This window comes from Pecten maximus, chromosome 5 (assembly GCF_902652985.1).
Source record: "Pecten maximus chromosome 5, xPecMax1.1, whole genome shotgun sequence".
In the NCBI taxonomy this organism is placed as follows: Eukaryota; Metazoa; Mollusca; class Bivalvia; order Pectinida; family Pectinidae; genus Pecten; species Pecten maximus.
Window position 1 is genome coordinate 7,474,080 of NC_047019.1, and position 20,179 is coordinate 7,494,258.

Sequence of the window (20,179 nt, forward strand, 5' to 3'; positions counted from 1 at the left end):
ATATTTTTCTTTTTATGTGTAATTTGTTTTTATGTGACATGTTCATCATCAAATTATCAGATGGCATATATATTATACTCTTCATTATCAATATCCTGATTACTAGTCAACACCACCACCATCACCACCACCACCATCATTATCATCATCACCATCATACCTGCGATGATTATCATCATCACATTTTATTATCAAGAAGATATATAAATACCGTGGGTCTGGAATTAGATGAACAAACAAGAGGAGTAGGAAGAATAGAAGAAAAAATGTAAAGACAAAAAAAAAATGCAAGAAAAATATTGCTATGTAGATAAAAAATAATATTTTCGGCCTTGCAAGAGGATTGGAGAATTTAAGCCACTTGGTGCAAAGCCAAAAACAAAACAAAACAAAAAACAACAAAAAAACAACAAAAAACACTGGCACTTATAATAGTCACTTACAAATTAAAACCCCTTTATTATAAATCAATTTCTTTTTCTATTTACACCATTCTTCATCAAAGATAGTGTCGTTTTGAGCGTGTCCTCGTACGCCAGTAGCTGGTATATGTTGATGTACTTTTAACCACAGGGACCTGAGAATTTGTTACATTCTATGTGTAATTGGACCTATCCTAGTATGTATAGAATATTTTCTAGACTAGATGAACACCAGGGTTGTCATTTTTACCTTATGCTAATGTCTTACAAGACAATACTTTATATCATCTACGTATATATTTAGTTAAAACATGGACGTTCATGTCCCGGTAGAACCTCTACCTCTGTATATAAAACGATCACATTTCCGTCAGTTATGTTTGAGCTATTTCTGGTATCTACGTAATTCGTCTGAAAAGTTTTTTTTTTTTTTTTTTTCAATCGGCATTTTACCCAAAGTTTTAAGATGCGTGTTATATGCATTAACGAGTTGTTTATTACTACAATTAATTTTATGTGCGTTTACTTTCAAATTCGGCATGCGCAATTTCCTCGATTTGCCAATTTCAGGATTTCTCTTAGGCTAGTACCCTGCCAACAGTCTCAATCTTTTTGTCTGTACATTTTTTACGTATAAATTGTGGTTTTCCCCTCGGCGTCAGCTAAATGTTACATATCAAGTACATGAAAACAAATGTATATGTAAATGTATTTCAGAATTTGAAATATTGAAAAATAAATGATATGAGTAGTGATACAAATATCAAATTATTTACAATTGCTCTAAGATCTTTCGTGATTATGTGTTTTGAAATAGATTCGGTAAGTAGGCGTGACAAACAAAAATCCTGTATCGATGTTGTTATCTAATTGCCTATTGATTGGATACATTGACAATGTATGTACAACTAAATCGTCACTGGAAAAATTATTAAAGACGTTATTTTTAAAATGAAAAGTAATTTAAAAGTTAAAATAGACAACTGACCATTTTGCAGGCCCAACATCAATGTACATGACGATTGGATCATCCAGTAGCCAGACATTCCGGATACTAATTGGCAGGCTATGTGATGACAGCTTTATCTGGGAGTCATTTGTCAAACTCAGTAACCCTTATGACTGGCCGTTTCATATGTTTCTGTACCATTGCTGTTTTCGGCCGCTTTTTGGTACAAAAAGATACAAAAGCGACTGACTCATTTCAACTTCGCTTTCACATCTTTCTGTACCATACAATGGTACAAAAAGATGTGAAAAAAATGTACCATGAAAAAAAGTGTTACAGTTTTTTCATTTCATTTTGCCAGGCTCTTGTCGGCCATCGTATGATGTTAACAAATTTTGGGATAGTCTTCGTGTTTCTCTAAACAATGCTATAGACTTATCTAGTAATGTTATTTTATTAGGAGATTTTAACGTGGATTTGCTAACAATGTCACAGAACCATGTTTTTGCAGACATAATTGATACTTTCAATTTGAAAAATGTTATACATGAACCTACAAGGACAGGTTTTACTAGATCTCGTTTGCTTGATCCAATCTTACTAACAGACTCTCTTACGTGTATAGACTCTTCTGTTAAAGAAACTGATAAACGTTTTACTGATCATGAAGGTTGTGTTGCTTACATTCGTGTCCCTTTCAAAATAAAACCAGTTTATAAGAGAAGAGTATGGTTAGACAAAAGAGGTAATTTTGATTTATTTAATAATCTTATCGGGGAATATGATTGGAATACTCTTTTTGCGAATAGCAATTCGGTCGATACAGCAAGTGGTAGTTTTACTAAGGTTTTTCTTGATTTTGCCACTAGATGTATACCAAACAATGATGTTACTATTAGGCCTAAAGATAAGGTATGGATGAATTCTGATTTGAGGAAAAATATGAGAATACGTGATAAACTGAGAAGAATATCATTAAATTCAAAACACCCAAGGGACATAGCAAATTAAAAAAAACCCAGAGAAATAGGGTAAATAACATTAAAAAACATGCAAGATAATCTGTCTATGATAATGTAGGTGATCTCATTGATCATTATTATACAGGGGATCCAAAAAATTATTGGAAATTAATTAAGCGACTAATAGGAAACTCAGGAACAGCAGAGTCTATCCCTACTTTATTAGATCCAAACAACTCTGGTCATTTATATGTTGATGACAAAGACAAAGCTAATCTATTGAATGAATATTTTTATAGTATCACTAATATTGATGATAGCAATACTGAAGTTCCTATTCTGGAGTCGAAAACTAATAGCCTTCTAAATTCTGCTATAGTCAACTCTAGTGAAATTTGTGATGTACTTAAAAATTTGAAACTTGGGAAAGCTTCAGGTGAGGATGGAGTAAGTCACCATATGTTTAAATACACTACTGATACAGTCTGTAAACCTCTGGAACTTCTTTTCAACTTTTCCCTATCTTCTTGTACCTTTCCAAATATTTGGAAAGTAGCTAAGGTTATGCCCCTTTTTAAAAAGGGCAATAGGCATTCTTTATCCAATTATCGTCCAATCTCTCTTCTGTCTTCTGTAGGCAAACTATTAGAACGGGTCCTTTTTAAGCACTTGTATAATTATTTTTTTGAAAATGCTTTATTTTATCAGTACCAAGCAGGTTTTATGCCTGGTCACTCAACAGTTTATCAACTAATAGAAATATATCACAATACTTGTTTAGATTTAGAAGGAAAAAAAACACACACTTGTATGATATTTTGTGACATATCTAAATCCTTTGACAGAGTCTGGCATCAAGGTCTTCTGGTCAAGCTAAGTTCATATGGTATTTCCGGTGACATATTGTCTTGGATTAAAAACTATTTAAGTAATAGACAACAGAAAGTATTTATCAACAGCACTTCTTCTGATATTGGTATGATAGGGACCGGAGTTCCCCAGGGCTCGATTCTCTGGCCTCTTCTTTTTCTCATTTATATAAATGATAAAGCAGATGGACTAGAATCAACAGCTCGTCTATTCGCTGCTGATGATACTTCTCTCAAAAAAATCATCTTCTACTTGTCGAGAAATAGAATTAGCTTTAAATAGAGATTTAGAAAAAAATAAATAGGTGGGCAAAAACATGGCTAGTTACTTTTAATCCAGACAAAACTGAGGTTATTTTTATATCAAATTCTGATGATATTGATGATGATCTTAATTTAATTTTTGATGAAAAGTTCTTACATTTCAGTAGTTCCCATAGACATCTTGGAGTCACTTTCAATTAAAATGCAAATTGGCCCGATCATATTGATGAAGTTTATAAATCAGTAATGAAAAAAAATAAATGTCTTAAGGAAAATTCAGTATACGCTAAAGCGTGATGCTCTATTAAGAATTTATAAATCATTTATATTACCTGTCCTGGAATATGCGTGTGAGGTTTGTGACGGTTGCTCTCTGGTATAGATTCAGAAAAGTTAGAGCGGGCTCAGCGCGAAGCAGCGAGAATTATAACTTGTTTACCTTCTTATGCGAAAAATTAATCTTTATATATTGCATCAGGACTTGAACTACTTTTTGATAGAAGGGCCAGAAGAAAACTGCAGTTGTTATACAAGATGAACAGTAATTTGACTCCAAGCTATCTATCAAATTTATTACCCCCCCCCCCCCTCCCCCCTCAGTAGGTGATAACAATCCATATCCATATCCATATGATTTAAGAAATAAGGAAAACTTCAGGATTCCAAATTATCGACTCTCTGCAACACATATTAAGTAACTGGAACTCTTTAGATGATGTTATCAAATCCCTTTTAAATTAGCTCTCTTCTTAAACTCGGTCCTGCTTCTATTGTTCGGAGATCGAATTAATTAAACAATGACGGTTATATAACGTCACCATGCAGTTAAACACGACCAATGGTCAAAAATTTGAAATGTGAGTTTATTCACGTCAAATCCTTCTATAGATTAACTGTCTATGTAAGAACACTGACAAATATATATTTCGTATCAGTGGCGTAGCTAGACCTGTTTCGATGTGTACGCAGATGTGGTGCCGAAGGTACTGATTTTTTATAGGCCTTTCGAGCACTTTAACGTGTTAATGTGTTCTAGTGCCAATTTTTTTAGAATCTGGTTTTGGCCTAGATACATACATCAGTTTGAATCATTTTTGGTGATAATAAGACTGCATTTGAATCAGATAACAAAATTATACATCAGTTTGAATCATTTTTGGTGATAATAAGACTGCATTTGAATCAGGAATATTATTTTATTAATGTGTCATTTGAAAAGATACATCCACTTATTCAGCTTGCATTCGATCTTAAATTTGTTTCGTTTTTAACTGCATATCTTTATTTTGCATTTACCGCTACGTCAGAGACCTATATTAGCCTAATCAAATTTAGTATAGGTCTCTGGCTACATTGGCCAATCACATACTTCATCTTGACCAGTAATGCCACCTGTCGCGTCATATCCATGGCCAAAAGAATATAATACGGCTATGCCGAAAAACAAAAAATAGCCATTGGCACGAGTCCTAGTACGAGAGGTGAAACGGGTGCGGGGACGGCGTACAAGATTTCATCCCCACTATAAGGCCTCGATCGCGACCTGTCATTTGACGTAACCACAGTTGGTTGTTGGATCTAGTTGTGTCGGCTGTGGTATGATTTTCTCTCAAACGAATTCCATTGATTAGTGTCTAATTGTTGGATAATGCGAGGAGACCCGTCACATTTTAACACCTCCGAGAGTAATGACTGCAAAATGGCGGAAAATGGGCACGAAGACTTGGACACGATGGATGATAACTTAGACATTGATGGTGATGATACGGGGAATTCAAACGATGCGAATTTTTACGATGGTTTACCCGAGTCGGTGATAGTAACAAATATTGAGGACAGTGTTTTTCTCAACCCCGATACACAGGTTTGTTTACATACACAGGGGTGCGACACGTTCATATTGTATAACCCAGAAATTCTGGCAGAATGAAATAGTATGGATTATAGGAAAACGTATCAAGCCCCTGGTTATAATGTATCAGAATCAAGCATAATGATGATGCTTGGTGCTTTTTCTGTTTTTGACAACACGTGAACAGCACGTGGTCGCTAACAGCGCAATTTGAATTTTCACAGGCACACGACTCCGGCTAATACAGTGTGATTATGATGGTGGCATGTCATCCATGCATGGTCTTAGCATAATGCATGTATTGCCCCCTCTGTCCAACCTCCTTCAGCCTGCTAATAGTCTCTGGCTATTTTTTGGTTCTGACGCAAACCAACACAGCGCCTGTCATAAGTTTCTCGCTGTGTTATCCTCTAACATTGTTGGAGTATGTCCAGCCTTGCCCATCTATACTGTATCAGCACGTCGCTGTCTCTGCTAGGGATTGAACCCATAACCTCTCGATTAAGCTCAACTGATACGACAGATCTAGAGTACACATGTACACAGTCACACACTCTGTCCGACCGCTCAGCGCTGCCATCATATTCTCACTCTAATTGGGCCTATCTTGCTACAAAGAGGTGGAGGGTGGCACTTTATTGTGGGGTCATTTCACCATGCCTTGCTAAGTATATATGGTATATATCGCTACTAGATCCTAGGTATCCTACGAACCTAACCAATGTATAGACCAATGGTATATTAGAAATAAGAAAATAAAGCTTGGAACATGCTAATGAGAATACAGCTTAGGTATTTGACATGTGTGTTCTTTGTCACAGGACCTTTCTATTGGTACTACATTTGTGGGCCTTCTGACCTTGACAGTGACCTTTGACCTACTTTAATACAAAAGAACTTTATTTAACCTTACATCGCCTCATGTATATATATGTACAGTGTTGGTACCAAATAAGGCTTTCATATTTTACATGTGCATTCCTTGCTTTTGTGGGCTGCTGACCTTGACCATGACCTTTGACCTACTTTAAAAAAAACTAATTCTGAATTTCAACTCGCTCGTCAACTGTATATTGTCTGCTAGCTGCCAACTCTTGTTATATAGGGATCAATTAATTACCATACAGGTTGGTGTTGATCATTTCTGATTTTCACCATTTTACCATGATTCAAAATTAATACCATATGCTACACCAGTAATATTTAATTTGATTTCCTGTAAATAAGAAATATAACTTTTACAACATGATTATATACATGTTTTTGTATGTGAAAACATTTTTTCTGCTATTAAAGCTATTCTTTCAAAAAATTTACGTTTTCATTTCATACAGTCATTTCTCGAATTTCATATGTACATTTTTCATGGTGCCTAGTACTAGTGATGAATGTCAGTTTTGAGACTGATTATATATTAAATATATATATCATTAGAAAACAATGACCGACAGACAGCCATCTTTGATTTTGACAGATGTAAATTTTTTTCCTGTTTAAGAGACAAGTTCTTATTTTCATATTTCAGAAACAATTTGAAGATGTGTTTAGATATTTTGATGAAGCTGTGACGTTTAATTTCCTGAAAAGTTTCCGCAGGGTCCGGGTGAACTTCAGCCATCCTGAGTTTGCTGTGAAGGCAAAACTCAGCTTACATGAAATGGAAGTTTGTGGAAGCTGCATAAAGTGTTACATGGCTCAGGTAAGGATTAAACATTGATTTTCTTTGTTAAATTTTTTTCCCTATTTCAGCCGTTTTATCTTGGCCGAATCTTTGAAATTCATCATTTCGAAGAATTACCGCACACTTGAGAAATGTTTTGAGTTTGACAATTGGGTTTTATTGTAATATCTATTCTGAACGTATCAAATATATCTTGAAATTTAAATCTGAATCGTCTTCAACTGTATGCCGAGATGAATGTATTAATTAGTAATACATAAGAAAAGATAGGGATAACTGTTAGGGGTAATAAATCACTCAAAGGCTGATGATAGTTTAACTATTTTAATGAGAATAGCAGTGTCATTGTAAGTATACTATATATAATGCATATGTATAACACTGGTATGTATAGTTACGAATGTACTAACTATAGAACAGTATATGTAACACGTCATAGTTAACAATTGAATTGGAACCTCCAAATTGGTACGTTAGGAGCTAAAAATCTGTAATTTGTACATCCTGATGAAGCCTTAAATGGGCGAAACCGGTCGACGAATAAATTGATGAACCCTTGAGATCTCCTTGCCTGTTGTGATTAATCCTTACTCACCTTGAAATTTAAATGAATTAATAAAGTTAATACTCTAAACCTTATGTCATAAAAGCAGTTCAGCTAAAAATGTAAAAATTAGAAGTTGTCTAAACAAATGACAACATTTGATACCCCTCTTCAACCCTAATGAAATCAATCGATGCCAGGATGCCCCTCCTTGTATCCCAAATGACAACAGTTGTTTCCCCTATAAATTCCAAATGACATCATTCCACTGCCCCTCCCTATACCCCAATGATAACAGTTGACGCCCCTCTATATCCCCAAAGACAACAGTTGACACCTCCTCTATATCTCCAATAACAACATTTGATGCCCCCCCCGCCCTTTACCCCAATGACAACAGTTCACACCCCCTCTGCATATATATCCCGAATGACAACAGTTTACCCCCCCTCTGAATTCACAATGATATCATTCCAACACCCCTCCCTTTACCCCCAATAACAACAGTTGACGCCCCTTCCCTTTACCACATATGAAAACAGTTGACACCCCCCTCTATATCCCCAATGACAACAGTTGACACCCCCTCTATATCCCTAATAACAACAGTTGACACCCCCCTCTATATCCCCAATGACAACAGTTGACACCCCCCTCTATATCCCCAATGACAATAGTTGATACCCCCTCTATATCCCCAATGACAACAGTTGACACCCCCTCTATATCCCCAATGACAACAGTTGACACCCCCTCTATATTCCCAATGACAACAGGTGACACCCCCCTCTAATCTATATCCCCAATGACAACAGTTGACACCCCCCTCTATATCCCCAATGACAACAGTTGACACCCCCTCTATATCCCTAATAACAACAGTTGACACCCCCTCTATATCCCTAATAACAACAGTTGACACCCCCTCTATATCCCTAATAACAACAGGTGACACCCCCTCTATATCCCCAATGACAACAATTGACACCCCCTCTATATTCCCAATGACAACAGTTGACACCCCCCTCTAATCTTTATCCCCAATGACAACAGTTGACACCCCCCCTCTATATCCCCAATGACAACAGTTGACACCCCCTCTATATCCCCAATGACAACAGTTGATACCCCCCTCTATATCCCCAATGACAACAGTTGACACCCCCCTCTATATCCCCAATGACAATAATTGACACCCCCCTCTATATCCCCAATGACAATAATTGACACCCCCCTCTATATCCCCAATTACAACAATTGACACCCCCCTCTATAATCCCAATGACAACAGTTGACACCCCCCCCTCTATATCCCCAATGACAACAGTTGACACCCCCTCTATATCCCCAATGACAACAGTTGACACCCCCTCTATATCCCCAATGACAATAATTGACACCCCCCTCTATATCCCCAATGACAACAGTTGACACCCCCCTCTATATCCCCAATGACAACAGTTGACACCCCCTCTATATCCCTAATAACAACAGTTGACACCCCCTCTATATCCCCAATGACAACAGTTGACACCCCCTCTATATCCCCAATGCCAACAATTGGCACCTCCTCTATATCCCCAATGACAATAGTTGACACCCCCCTCTATATCTCCAATGCCAACAATTGGCACCTCCTCTATATCCCCAATGACAACAGTTGACACCCCTCTATATTCCCAATGACAACAGTTGACACCCCCTCTATATCCCCAATGACAACAGTTGACACCCCCTCTATATCCCCAATGACAATAGTTGACACCCCCCTCTATATCCCCAATGACAACAGTTGACACCCCCCTCTATATCCCCAATGACAACAGTTGACGCCCCCTCTATATCCCCAATGACAACAGTTGACACCCCCCTCTATATCCCCAATGACAACAGTTGACACCCCCCTCTAATCTATATCTCCAATGACAACAGTTGACACCCCCCTCTATATCCCCATGTGACAGTCATCCAGTATGATGTTCATTGAGGAAGCCACTAATTAACCACTCCATGAAGACATCTCAATAACCTGGGTTGATAAATCAGTCAAACCAGCAAACTAAAAAGCTAAAGCCTCTTTTTAAACTCAGGAATTATCTATGGGATCATGGGATACATTCAAGTAAAAATAAGGAAAGTTTCAACTCAAAATTTGAGTTTAAAATTGTTTTAAAAAGAATATAATTATTGCATAATGAATTATCTTGACCTTGGATCACATCTTCTCTTTACAGCCGAGAGACAAAAGTCGAGATAAGGATGACCCCCACTTACAACCGCCAGCCCCAACAAAACAATTTCTGATCTCCCCACCAGCCTCTCCCCCTGTGGGCTGGGAACCAATCACTGAAGCAGAACCCATCATAAACTATGATCTCCTGGCCGCCATGGCAAGTCTCGCACCCGGTAGGTCTGATTGTGTTACTTTACCTTTGACCATAAGTTTACATTAATATTTGTCCAGACATTGATATGTATGTTCCAAGTATGTTTTTAGCCCACCATCATCAGATGGTGGGCTATTCAAATCGCCCTGCGTCCGTGGTCCGTCGTCCGTCCGTCCGTCCCTCCGTCCGTCCGTAAACAATTCTTGTTATCGCTAATCCTCAGAAAGTACTGAAGGGATCTTTCTCAAATTTCATATGTAGGTTCCCCTTGGTGCCTAGTTATGCATATTGCATTTTGAGACCAATCGGAAAACAACATGGCCGACAGGCAGCCATCTTGGATTTTGACAATTGAAGTTTGTTATCGCTATTTCTCAGAAAGTACTAAAGGGATCTTTCTGAAATTTCATATGTAGGTTCCCCTTAGTGCCTTGTTATGCATATTGCATTTTGGGACCAATCGGAAAACAACATGGCCGACAGGCAGCCATCTTGGATTTTGACAATTGAAGTTTGTTATCGCTATTTCTAAGAAAGTACTAAAGGGATCTTTCTCAAATTTCATATGTAGGTTCCCCTTAGTGCCTAGTTATGCATATTGCATTTTGGGACCGATCGGAAAACAACATGGCCGACAGGCAGCCATTTTGGATTTTGACAATTGAAGTTTGTTATCGCTATTTCTCAGAAAGCACTGAAGGGATCTTTATCAAATTTCATATGTAGGTTCCCCTTGGTGCCTAGTTATGCATATTGCATTTTGAGACTAATCAGAAAACAACATGGCCGACAGGCAGCCATCTTGGATTTTGACAATTGAAGTTTGTTATCGCTATTTCTCAGAAACTAATGAAGGGATCTTTCTGAAATTTCATATGTAGGTTCCCCTCGGTGCCTAGTTATGCATATAGCATTTTGAGACCAATCGGAAAACAACATGGCCGACAGGCAGCCATCTTGGATTTTGACAATTGAAGTTTGTTATCGCTATTTCTCAGACAGTAATGAAGGGATCTTTCTGAAATTTCATATGCAGGTTCCCCATGGTGCTTAGTTATGCATATTGCATTTTGAGACTAATCAGAAAACAACATGGCTGACAGGCAGCCATCTTGGATTTTGACAATTGAAGTTTGTTATCGCTATTTCTCAGAAAGCACTGAAGGGATCTTTCTCAAATTTCATATGTAGGTTCCCCTTGGTGCCTTGTTATGCATATTGGGACCAATCCGAAAACAACATGGCTGACAGACAGCCATTATTGCTAAATCTTAAATTTTATATATAGGTTCCCCTTGTTTGAAAAGTACTAGAGGGCTGTTTCTGAATTTACACAGATTAGTAAGTCTTAAAGGAAGGGAAAAGTAGAGAAAAGATCAATCTGACATGGAACCTATAAAGATCATTCAATGGTGGGCGCCAAGATCCCTCTGGGATCTCTTGTTGTTTTTAGCCCACCATCATCAGATGGTGGGCTATTCAAATCGCCCTGCGTCCGTGGTCCGTGGTCCGTCCGTCCGTCCATCCCTCCGTCCGTCCCTCCGTCCGTCCGTCCCTCCGTCCGTCCGTCCCTCCGTCTGTCCGTAAACAATTCTTGTTATCGCTATTTCTCAGAAAGTACTGAAGGGATCTTTCTCAGATTTCATATGTAGGTTCCCCTTGGTGCCTAGTTATGCATATCGCATTTTGAGACCTATCGGAAAACAACATGGCCGACAGGCAGCCATCTTGGATTTTGACAATTGAAGTTTGTTATCGCTATTTCTCAGAAAGTACTGAAGGGATCTTTCTCAAATTTCATATGTAGGTTCCCCTTGCTGCCTAGTTATGCATATTGCATTTTGAGACCTATCGGAAAACAACATGGCCGACAGGCAGCCATCTTGGATTTTGACAATTGAAAATTGTTATCGCTATTTCTCAGAAAGCACTGAAGAGATCTTTCTCAAATTTCATATGTAGGTTCCCCTTGCTGCCTAGTTATGCATATTGCATTTTGAGACTAATCGGAAAACAACATGGCCGACAGGCAGCCATCTTGGATTTTGACAATTGAAGTTTGTTATCGCTATTTCTCAGAAGGTACTGAAGGGATCTTTCTCAAATTTCATATGTAGGTTCCCCTTGCTGCTTAGTTATGCATATTGCATTTTGAGACCAATCGGAAAACAACATGGCCGACAGGCAGCCATCTTGGATTTTGACAATTGAAGTTTGTTATCGCTATTTCTCAGAAAGCACTGAAGGGATCTTTCTCAAATTTCATATGTAGGTTCCCCTTGCTGCCTAGTTATGCATTTTGAGACCAATCAGAAAACAACATGGCCGACAGGCAGCCATCTTGGATTTTGACAATTGAAGTTTGTTATCGCTATTTCTCAGAAGGTACTGAAGGGATCTTTCTCAAATTTCATATGTAGGTTCCCCTTGCTGCTTAGTTATGCTTATTGCATTTTGAGACCAATCGGAAAACAACATGGCCGACAGGCAGCCATCTTGGATTTTGACAATTGAAGTTTGTTATCGCTATTTCTCAGAAAGCACTGAAGGGATCTTTCTCAAATTTCATATGTAGGTTCCCCTTGGTGCCTAGTTATGCATATTGCATTTTGAGACCAATCGGAAAACAATATGGCCGACAGGCAGCCATCTTGGATTTTGACAATTGAAGTTTGTTATCGCTATTTCTCAGAAAGCACTGAAGGGATCTTTCTCAAATTTGATATGTAGGTTCCCCTTGCTGCCTAGTTATGCATATTGCATTTTGAGACCAATCGGAAAACAACATGGCCGACAGGCAGCCATCTTGGATTTTGACAATTGAAGTTTGTTATCGCTATTTCTCAGAAGGTACTGAAGGGATCTTTCTCAAATTTCATATGTAGGTTCCCCTTGCTGCTTAGTTATGAATATTGTATTTTGAGACCAATCGGAAAACAACATGGCCGACAGGCAGCCATCTTGGATTTTGACAATTGAAGTTTGTTATTGCTATTTCTCAGAAGGTACTGAAGGGATCTTTCTCAAATTTCATATGTAGGTTCCCCTTGCTGCCTAGTTATGCATAAAGCATTTTGAGACCTATCGGAAAACAACATGGCCGAAAGGCAGCCATCTTGGATTTTGACAATTGAAGTTTGTTATCGCTATTTCTCAGAAATTACTGAAGAGATCTTCCTCAAATTTCATATGTAGGTTCCCCTTGCTGCCTAGTTATGCATAACGCATTTTGAGACCAATCGCAAAACAACATGGCCGACAGGCAGCCATCTTGGATTTTGACAATTGAAGTTTGTTATTGCTAATTCTCAGAAGGTACTAAAGGGATCTTTCTCAAATTTCATATGTAGGTTCCCTTTGGTGCCTAGTTATGCATATTGCATTTTGAGACCAATCGGAAAACAACATGGCCGACAGGCAGCCATCTTGGATTTTGACAATTGAAGTTTGTTATCGCTATTTCTCAGAATGTACTGACGTGATCTTTCTCAAATTTCATATGTAGGTTCCCCTTTGTGCCTAGTTATGCATTAAGCATTTTGAGACCTATCGGAAAACAACATGGCCGACAGGCAGCCATCTTGGATTTTGACAATTGAAGTTTGTTATCGCTATTTCTCAGAATGTACTGAAGAGATCTTTCTTAAATTTCATATATAGGTTCCCCTTGATGCCTAGTTATGCATAAAGCATTTTGAGACCAATCGGAAAACAACATGGCCGACAGGCAGCCATCTTGGATTTTGACAATTGAAGATTGTTATCGCTATTTCTCAGAAAGTAATGAAGGGATCTTTCTCAAATTTCATATGTAGGTTCCCCTCGGTGCCTAGTTATGCATATTGCAATTTGAGACTAATCGGAAAACAACATGGCCGATAGGCAGCCATCTTAGATTTTGACAATTGAAACTTGTTATTGCTCTTTCTAAGAAAGTGCTGAAGGGATCTTTCTCAAATTTCATATGTAGGTTCCCCTTGGTCCCTGGTGTTGCATTTTGGGACCAATCCGAAAGCAACATGGCGGACAGACAGCCATTATCGCTAAATCTTAAATTCTATATATAGGTACCCCTTGTTTGAAAAGTACTAGAGGGCTGTTTCTGAATTTACACAGATTAGTAAGACTTAGAAGGGAAAAGTAGAGAAAAGATCAATCTGACATGGAACCTATAAAGATCATTCAATGGTGGGCGCCAAGATCCCTCTGGGATCTCTTGTTTTTTAGCCCACCATCATCAGATGGTGGGCTATTCAAATCGCCCTGCGTCCGTGGTCCGTCCCTCCGTCCGTCCGTCCGTCCGTCCGTAAACAATTCTTGTTATCGCTATTTCTGAGAAAGTACTGAAGGGATCTTTCTCAAATTTCATATGTAGGTTCCCCTTGGTGCCTAGTTATGCATATTGCATTTTGAGACCAATCAGAAAACAACATGGCCGACAGGCAGCCATCTTGGATTTTGACAATTGAAGTTTGTTATCGCTATTTCTGAGAAAGTACTGAAGGGATCTTTCTCAAATTTCATATGTAGGCTCCCCTTGGTGCCTAGTTATGCATATTGCATTTTGAGACCAATCGGAAAACAACATGGCCGACAGGCAGCCATCTTGGATTTTGATAATTGAAGTTTGTTATCGCTATTTCTGAGAAAGTATTTAAGGGATCTTTCTCAAATTTCATATGTAAGTTTCCCTTGGTGCCTAGTTATGCATATTGCGTTTTGAGACCAATCAGAAAACAACATGGCTGACAGGCAGCCATCTTGGATTTTGACAATTTAAGTTTGTTATCACTATTTCTGAGAAAGTACTGAAGGGATCTTTCTCAAATTTCATATGTAGGTTCCCCTTGGTGCCTAGTTATGCATATTGCATTTTGAGACCAATTGGAAAACAACATGGCCGACAGGGAGCCATCTTGAATTTTGATAATTGAAGTTTGTTATCGCTATTTCTGAGAAAGTATTTAAGGGATCTTTCTCAAATTTCATATGTAAGTTTCCCTTGGTGCCTAGTTATGCATATTGCGTTTTGAGACCAATCAGAAATCAACATGGCTGACAGGCAGCCATCTGGATTTTGATAATTGAAGTTTGTTATCACTATTTCTCAGAAAGTACTGAAGGGATCTTTCTCAAATTTCATATGGAGGTTCCCCTTGGTGCCTCGTTATGCTTATTGCATTTTGAGATCAATTGGAAAACAATATGGCCGACTGACCGCCATCTTGGATTTTGACAATTGAAGTTTGTTATCTCTATTTCTCAAAGTACTGAATGGGTCTTTCTCAAATTTCATAAGTAGGTTCCCCTTGGTCCCTTGTATTGCATTTTTGGACCAGTCTGTCCTGAAAACAACCTGGCAAACAAAGAGCCATTATCGTTAAATCTCAAATTTCTTAAATAGCTCGGATTCCCTTGTTTGAAAAGTACTGGAGGGATGTCTCAATTTGCACAGATTAGTAAAATGAAGGGAAAAGTAGAGAAAAGATCAATCTGACATGGAACCTATGAAGATCATTCAATGATGGGCGCCAAGATCCCTCTGGGATCTCTTGTTTATTGTTTCTTAGCTGTGTAATTTGAACATTTATTTTTTAGCTGAATAATTGGAAAATTTCCCATTTTCAATGTATCCTATTGATTTCCCCAGACTTTACAATCGCTCAGAAGATATATTCTAATTTTTACCTTGATGAACAAGTTTTCACACTTATGAATATGTATTGTCTCAAATAAGTAATTTTGAAGGGAAACCTTTCTTGAGAAACCACTTGAGGTGCTATCTTGAGAGGCCGCCTTTCTTGAAAGACCACCTTTCCTGAGGGACCATGGCCATATGCTACTGTTCTTGAGACCTACTGGGATACCACTTTGTAATCAAGTTACTCTTTTGGAATTTAACAGGAGACTTGAAAATTTATTCCTATTATTTTAACCAAGTATATGCCTAAGTACCATACCTTAACCTTCTTGACAGTGGACATTGTTTGTGTCGACAGGGGAAGCACATGAGCTCCACCCACAGTCAGAGAACCAGCCTGCCATCATTGTACATATATGTGAAAGTGAGGAACCAATCGATTTGTATGGTGACAAACGGCCAAAACTTCCACAGACACGCTGTCCCGAGCGAAGGACGTGATACCATTACCCAACATGTGGATCTGACATTGAAAAATTAAATTAATAGTGATGCTTTTGGATATGAAATGATCTTTTTGAGAGCATAAGGTATACCATTGAGACACAAATTTTATTTCTGAGTTAAAAAAGGATTAGAAAGATTGAAGATGCTTCATTGCTCGCAATATAGATATACACTGCTTCTGACAAAAATGCATGAAATGGCACCTAAGGTAAATGAATGGATGTTTATAACTAATCAACACAAACAAATAACAAAAACAAAAAATAATAATACCAACGCCTAGTAATCATCACTTATAAGAGAGAAAGTTCCGTAAGAAATACCTAGGTGAAGCAAGATAGGATTTCTTTAGGATGGAAATAATTGTTTATCTGCTTTAAAGATAAGATTTGTAACTCAGAATTGGGAAGGGTGGAAATAATTGTTTATCCACTTTAAAGATAAGATTTGAAACTCAAAATCTGGAAGGGTGGAAATAATTGTTTATCCGCTTTAAAGATAAGATTTGAAACTCAAAATTTGGAAGGGTGGTAATTGTTTGAAAGTATACAAAATCCTATTGTTATAGATTGATGGTAATTATTCTCTGTCAGATATGTACAGTAGTAGTGTAGCATCTTTAAATGAATGAATCATTGAACTTGAAAATGCTATACAGCTGAGTCCTGCTGTGTACAACATTGTCACCTTAAGACAAGGAAACCTTACTTGCCATACATCTATGTTCTTTTCTCTATGAAAGTTATCTTTTTTAACGCAATTGTTATTATGAATGTTTCATTGTTTAGTGTGCCTATTTTCCGCTGAAATATATTATAGCCCGTCATGTGGAATTATAGATATAACATGTTGCATTAAACAAGCCTATTTATAAATGTTTCTGTGATATTAATTTAGGAGTTATGGCCTAGTCATTCGGGTACAATTTCATTAGAAAAATACCAGCAAAACTGAAGACATAACACTTATTTGAGGTCAAAAGTGACACAGGTTTAGCAACAGAAATCTGAAATAAATTTTTTATTATTTTTTTTTATATATATTATATCATACAAACTGACATTAGATTTTATCTTCCTTGTGAAATGGTACAATGTGTATTGTTTAAATGATGTTTGTCATTTTATTGTCACACATATCTCCTTTCCTGAAAGTTTCCATTACAAGAAACCTTCACAATATAACTTTTATGGTTAATAAATGAACTGGTGACAGTATTAAGATAATGCAGTATGTATAGCGGTTGTGGATATGTGTAAGGTAGCTACAGATATCCTGGGACAACTCTGATCATAAACTATTTACTATAGACAGGCTGTTCCAGCAAATGTGATTATGGATATTCCAAATGGTGATTCATGCACTAATTATGAAGTAGTTGCTGTGGTGTGACCAAAGTAAATCTGTGGTTGAGCCACAATCGACTAGATATGTGCAACGTAGCGTCTAGTTTATCTACACATGTGCATTACTTGTAACCAAAATGAGTTCGCTCCAACTATAGTTAGACCATGGGCATTATACATGTATATAGTTGCTCCCTAAGTGAGGTAATGTGGTTTACAGATTTATAATCCCTAACAAGGGAGATAACTTGGTTTTATAATACCTAACAAGGGAGATAACTTGTATTTATAATACCTAAAAAGGGAGATAACTTGGATTTATAACACATCAAGCAGTAAAACCATACCCTTGTAATAAGCCCACCATATATGTATTGCTGTTCAGTATATTTACCAACAAATGCTTTTTGTCCTATAATAAGCTCACTCCATGACTGTATAGACCCCCATGGTATATTCTGAAGTGAGAATAACTCATATATTTATGTATTATAGGTACCTAGCATTGTTTGTTACTCTCAAGACAAAACTTTCTCTGGATGACTCCTCCTGAAGTACTTAGCAAAAACTGATCAAACTTTCTACACGAGACTGCCATGCTCATTCTACTGCTTTTAACAACAGGTTTTATTATCCTTCTCTTTGTACTCTTACCTTTCATATATTACCCTTGTTTTATTGATTTTGTGTTAGAATTATGGTTCTGTTTGCATATCGTATTCTCGGTTTGTTTTGTTTACTGCTGTTAAGAGTTATCCTTCTTGATGTAATTAACCTTAAAAAAAATTGTGGTATTTTATGCATAATACAATATATTCTTTGTTTTTGTTTGGAATTTACCACTGCCATCATGGAAATATAAATCTGTTGGACTTTTGCAGAGTTATTGCCCTTTTTGTTCTTAAATGTATAGCATTGTCATATACATTTTGTAGTTCTGTGAAAAACCCTAACAACTTGAGATCTGCAATTCTAGATGAATTTAATTTTTCTGTGAGGAATTTTTAGCCCACTTTCATCAGATTTTGGCTATTCATTTTGTCCTTTGTCTGTGGTACGTTTCCCATCTGTCTGTCTGTTAACAAATCTTAGTATCACTATTTTATTAAAAGCTCTTGTTGGATTTTCTCCAATTTCCGTTGTAGGTTTCCGATGGATTTTTATCATTTTGAAAATCACATTAAAATTTTTTTTATCCAGTTCACCAGATGGATTCATTTGAAACTTGCCTGAGGAATGATCCTGATATGGTCTCGGTTAACTGTTGTTCTTTTTCAACTGGTCCAAATCCCAATTGTTCTCAGTATCTTACACTTGAACTTGGGTCACGTGACTATCAAGGTCCATGGGCCTCTTGTTGAGTTTTTGTTTCCATGGTAACAGAAAAAAAAATACTGAAAAAGAAACCTAAATGCCGATAGCAAAAGGCACAACTAGGATACAAGCCTAGCACATGTGCAATGTTTTGTAGAGATCAGTTTGAACTGTTTTTGAGTTGTAGACCAGTTTTAACTGAGTTGCTGTTGTACGTTGACATTCCGTGACAATGGTGTCACTGTTTTTTTTGACAATAACATCAAGCTAATTGTTGATATTTTTCTAGGATTCTGTCTTAATAGAGACATCAACAAAATGGACAATATAGTAACCGATTTTGAAAACTGTCTCACTATAAATCATATATAGCAATGTAACCAAATTTCCTTTTAAAAATGATCGATAATGAAAAGTTTGATTTTGATTCTGTTGCTGAATGACTCGAGGATGAATTGCTAAGATGCAGTGTATCCATGAAATATGTAAACATGTACGAGTTTTCTCTCCCTACATACACCTCCATCAGCATTGGCTGCCTGCTAATGGTAAGGATATTGTTATATTGCTGTTTGTTTATTAAATAATCTACAAAATCAATTTCTGTTGTTGTCTGATAATTCAATAGCATATTGTTTGTATAATCAATTTAGTCAGGTGGATCACAACTCTAAACAAGAGGCCCATTTGCCTTAACAGTCATCTGAGTTTTGATATATTTTATTACATTTGACCCTTTGACCTTGAATGAATCTTAACAATCTTCATAGCCCTTCACCTCAGCATGCTATAGGCCCAATATCGGGTCTCTGTGACTTTGCTTAATGAGAAGCAGAGGTTTGAAGATTTTTAGGTCAACTGAGACAAAATCTCAAGTGACCTATTCTAGCCACCTTTTGTCCGTCGTCGTGCATAGTCCGTCCTGCGTCCATAAACAATTAACATTTTCGACTTCTTCTCCAAAATCACTGAACCAATTCAACGAAATTTGGCAGGAAGCTTCCATGGCCAAAGGTCAACCTAAATTGTGAATTATATGGTCCTTACACCCCAGGAGCCTGAAGGGCGAAGCCAAAGATGGTCAAATTGACGTAAATTTTTAAAGTCCTTTACCAAACTTGTGAATTTCGTGACCCGGGGGTCTGATGTTAATATAAGGAAATCACATTTTTGACTATCATTTGGATGATTTCCATTGGAATTCATTCTAACAAAACATTATCAGCATGGGATGACAGCTTGATGGTATGCACATGTTTGCCCTGACTGACCCCCTGGGCTGATAAATATTTCAAAACTCAGGTAACCGTTGAGGCCTCTTGTAGTATTTTTGACCCGTGACCTAGAATGAAGGTCAAGGTCATCCATTTGAACAAACAACTTCATCCCATGCAGACCCAGACAGACAAAAGGTGGTTGCAAAAGGTCAACCAAAACTTTG

The 20,179-nt window shown here is 37.4% G+C and overlaps 1 protein-coding gene across 1 annotated transcript; it reads left to right on the forward strand.

Moving 5' to 3' along the window:
- Positions 1–4,990: 4,990 nt before the first annotated feature.
- On the forward strand, positions 4,991–19,338 carry LOC117327016 (calcipressin-2-like). The gene is made up of 4 exons (XM_033883824.1): positions 4,991–5,330; positions 6,844–7,017; positions 9,778–9,949; positions 15,930–19,338. The coding sequence occupies exons 1-4, from the start codon at positions 5,115–5,117 to the stop codon at positions 16,070–16,072; spliced, it is 705 nt and encodes a 234-aa protein (XP_033739715.1). The 5' UTR covers positions 4,991–5,114; the 3' UTR covers positions 16,073–19,338.
- The last annotated feature ends 841 nt before the right edge of the window (positions 19,339–20,179 follow it).